At 35.4% G+C, this 4,530-nt stretch overlaps 1 protein-coding gene across 1 annotated transcript in view; it reads right to left on the bottom strand.

Moving 5' to 3' along the window:
* Positions 1–3,992, bottom strand: part of LOC107703604 (C-C chemokine receptor type 9-like) — a 12,784-nt gene extending 8,792 nt beyond the window's left edge. The window contains exons 1-2 of the mRNA XM_016506295.1: positions 3,928–3,992; positions 3,512–3,552 (exon numbers count right to left, since the gene is read on the bottom strand). Of these exons, the coding sequence (XP_016361781.1) occupies positions 3,512–3,552; positions 3,928–3,952 (66 nt within the window). The 5' untranslated portion in view covers positions 3,953–3,992. The remainder of the gene's footprint in view (positions 1–3,511; positions 3,553–3,927) is intronic.
* Positions 3,993–4,530: the final 538 nt, after the last annotated feature.

Raw genomic sequence — 4,530 nt, 5'->3', positions numbered from 1 at the left:
AATGGCATCTACGCTAATATTAGTCTGTTTCTCTCTTATTCCGAGGTCACCGTAGCCACCAGATCCAGTCTGTATTCAGATCAGATGGTCACTGCAGTCACCCGGATCCCGTACGTATCCAGCTCAGATGGTGGATCAGCATCTAGAGAGGACCTGTACAGCCCTGAATGTCAGCGGAGACCAGGACAACTAGATGAGCCCCAGAGATAGATCCCCAGTGAAGATCTAGTCTCCTAGAGGGCCACCGGAACAAGACCAGAGGAACCAGATGAGTCCTCTGCACAATATGACTTTGCTGCACCCTGGAATTGAACTGCTGGTTTCATCTGGCCAGAGGAGAACTGACCCCCCCACACCCCCTACTATTTTCCTAATTAATGCTGTTCAGTTGCTTTGACACAATCTGCATTGTTAAAAGCACTATATAAATAAAGGTGACTTGACTTGACTCATTTAGTCCTGTCAATCATCGCTATGAGTATATATAAGCAGCAGTCATTGCGTTATACCAGTGACAATTCTTCCGACATAACTAATCTTCCCCTTCTCCTCCTCTGACCTTCATTACTCCTTTATCCGTCCCTCCCGAACAGAGTGTTTACTATTATCATTTTGCATTATTGACAATATTTTCCTAATTAATGCTGTACAGTTGCTTTGACACAATCTGTATTGTTAAAAGCACTATATAAATAAAGGTGACTTGACTTGACTCATTTAGTCCTGTCAATCATCGCTATGAGTATATATAAGCAGCAGTCATTGCGTTATACCAGTGACAATTCTTCCGACATAACTAATCTTCCCCTTCTCCTCCTCTGACCTTCATTACTCCTTTATCCGTCCCTCCCGAACCTATAACAAAAGTGTCCCTTGCGGGTCAAAATGACCCGAAGGCCAAAAATGACACTAATTTTATTTTTGGTCCAGAAAGCTTATATTGGTCCATTTTTATATATTTTTTTTTTCTCGAATTTTTTATGTAGGTTTTTAAATAATTTTTTGGTGATTTTTATTTTATTCACATTAAATTCTGGATATTTTTATGAAAATGAGCATATTTTTATACATTGTTTCACCAAAAAACAAAAAAACAAAGAAAGACACCATTTCTGCATTTTTATACTTTAAATATGATGATCCATCAGGACCTAGGTCACTGAGTGTCTCTGATGTCATCTGGTGGGGAAAAATGACATAAAATTGCATTTTATGATTATAGCCACTAGAGGGGCCTATTGAATCCTATGGAGATTCTTAAATGAGCCAAACAAGTGAAATCTTTAAAACTACACCAACTTGAGGCTTCATTAAGCTTTCAGATATATCTCAAGGCTTTCAGATATATATCAAAACATTAAAAAAATATATATTTTGTAAAAAAAAATTAAATTGATACTGAATTTTAATCCAAACACATGCATATTCATACAGTTTCATAAATATGTAATAAACATAAAAGATAAATTTAAAAATAATAATATGATATAAACTCATTGGTCTCCACCCCATCACTCAAATTTAACTATGCTAAGTCAAAAAAAAATTCAAAATGACAGTCATTTCCCAGCAGAAACATCATAAATGCTATAAAGTGTTTCAATGGGAGTGTGTGTGTTTGTGTGTGTGTGGGTATGTGAGTTTTTTGTGTATTGGGGACATTCTGCAGTCTCAGCCCTTTGTTTGGGTATGCATCTTTTCTTGATTGTGTCAGATATTATATAGTAAAAAAAATCTAATAAATAAAAAAATGCTGTTTTTTTTCGGACATTCTATTCATTCCTATGGCCGGGTCAAAATGACCCCTGAGGGACATTTTTGTTACTTTTTTTAATTACACCTTATTTTATTACACATAGAATCCTCGAATCGACTCAAATTATTTTGTGTGTGCTCCATGCTCAAGTGTGACAAAATTAAATGTAAAAAATCTGCAGTTTTTTCGTAAATTCCATGCTTTTCCAGTGGCGGGTCAAAATGAGGGACGAGGGACGCTTTTGATACTTTTTTTATAGCACCCACTTAAACCGCTCGAATTCACTCAAATTTTTTTTCATGTATTCCTGGTTCAAGTGTGACAAAAGTAAAAAAGTCTCATAACCTAACGATCAATGCTCGATTTTTAAAAAATCTTTAAAAATGTGTTTTTAAAGGGGGGACGGATGAGGGTTAAATTGTGTAATCATGGGGGGGTGGCTCTAACTTGGAGCTCAAGCCAAGCCTCAGGTTCAAGCCTCCTTGTTCCAAGTTTGTTTACCGTTATCTAGCAGGACTGAATGGGTAGGCAAACTTGTGAACTTGCAATACTGAGCATGAGTTATGTGGACAGCTTGATACTTTATTATTATTATTATTATTATTTTTTTTTTTTATCGTTTTGGCACTCAGCAACCCTCTTTAATTATCATTATATGGTAAAGAGTGACCTGTACATTCTTCAAAATATCTTCTTTCATGTTTAACAGAAGAAAGTAAGTAATAAGTGTTTGGAATGACATGAGGTTGAGAAAATAATTTTTGTGTTAAATATTCCTTTAAATTCTCTTGCTTTTATTTAAATTCTGCATACCATGGCAGTTTGATGATCTTAGTAATGTAGTTTTATTGAAATTCGGTTATCACTTGTCAAAATGCTGACTATGAAATTTAAAAGTGTGTTTCCCACTGTCTTTTCAGACAATCTTCTACTCAACTAACAAACACTTCCTGTCTACAGTGGTACAACAGTCTCTCGCCATTTTGCAGCTGTAATCCAGTTGATCAGTAAAGTGTGACTCTGTGTGACATCACGCTCCAGCGGGCTCTGACAATCTAAATTTATGAAACATGTTCCACAGCTTAGCTCAGGTGCAGGTGTCTCTAGTGGAGAAACCACACAAGTACACCACATCCACATCCTCTTTCAACCCTTTCTAAAGCGTGCGCAAACAGATAGAGCATCAGCCCCTCCCCCCAGAGGTCTTCATACTCAGACCCCCTTTGGAGCATGTCAAACGCTAAATTCTTTTCCATCCTCACATACATACATACATGGCAGATAAATGATATGTGATGCACACAGTGGAAAATCTTTTCATTGTGTTGTTTAAAAAAAATCAACAATTTGGAAACAGACAGTGTGTATGATCTTAATCCAAGAGGTGCATGAGGTGTAGTAAGATGTGAAGATAAAGATACATAGTTTTACTTGACTGACACAATACATTTTCAGAAAAAGACATCTAATGTCCAAACAATCATACAGCACTAACAAGAACAGATCTTAACGACTGCTAACTGATAATATTTGCTGTGGGCAGCATTTTAATGTTGACTTGAAAAGTTGTTATGGGTGGTCAATATCTTGACATATTTTAGAACTTTTAAATTTACCAATGCAAAATGTGACCACATTGACAGTATACTGTATGTCATTTAGCTTTAACACAGATTTATAATATGCAAAACAGAAGACTTTTAAACCAGAATTTTGGACTCCACAAACTATAATATAATATATAATAATACTCACCAAGTCTGTCAAATCTGTGAAAATAAAAGCATCACTTTCATCTATTAAGAGAGAAAATATGCGATTAGTGCAAAATATCATATTGAAGAGTGAAGCGACATGAAACGGTGATGAAAAGTCTCTTCAAAGCCCTTCAGAAAGAAATTATATTCTTGTTGGAAGCCATAAATCATTCAGGTAAACACAGATTGAGTCCTTTTTGGTACTTAAATTATTCAGTTGATTTAAACCATGTGATTCATTTAATCAAATAGTGAACATATAGGACCAAAGCAGTTAACAGTTAATAAAAAGTCTAACCTAATGACCTAACATGACTAATATAGCCGACCTATCAATCTATATAACTCCAGTCTTTTAAAAGGTTGTTTATTGTTTATACAGTCATATAAAATGTAATGATTTGTGATACTTACAGTCTGAGGTTGTAAAGACATCCATGTTCTGTCTCTCAGGAGAGTCACAATAGATAACCAAGAGTTTAACAACAGTTCAGTGATGAATAAGCTTCCCCCATTGACTTTACTAGTTTATAAGACAACAAAGTCACGTGTCTGAGAATAATAACGTCAGCCCCTTCATATGACAGGTCTGCATCAACAATGTACAAAAAATACATTTTGGGTGGAGACTGTAGATACCCATTGCCTTCTGCTCTGAACTGTATCTGTCCACTCTAATATGATTGAAGCTACTTTATGGAGATGTGGGTTGTTATGACTCAAAAGTTGAAACCCTCTGGCTTGCTGCTGCTTTCAGCTTGCACTGTAAGAAAAAGTTCAATATTTATTGAAGATTAAAATGAAGGTGCCAAGTTCTGCCAACTTGCATGACATATCTGAATTGAGTTCATCTGCCTAAATATTCAAATAGGTTTTGACTGAAATAAAATCGTAACCTATTCAGATTAGGTGATTTTAATATTATTTCTTAGGAAGTATATGTCTATTGTTTTGAGTTAGTCAACATTTATGTGGAGCAAAATGCTTGTTTTATACTGTTGACAACATGGCATGAAC

Source organism: Sinocyclocheilus anshuiensis, unplaced genomic scaffold (assembly GCF_001515605.1).
Source record: "Sinocyclocheilus anshuiensis isolate Anshui unplaced genomic scaffold, SAMN03320099.WGS_v1.1 scaffold1188, whole genome shotgun sequence".
NCBI lineage: Eukaryota > Metazoa > Chordata > Actinopteri > Cypriniformes > Cyprinidae > Sinocyclocheilus > Sinocyclocheilus anshuiensis.
This window is presented reverse-complemented; position numbering and strand designations above follow the sequence as displayed.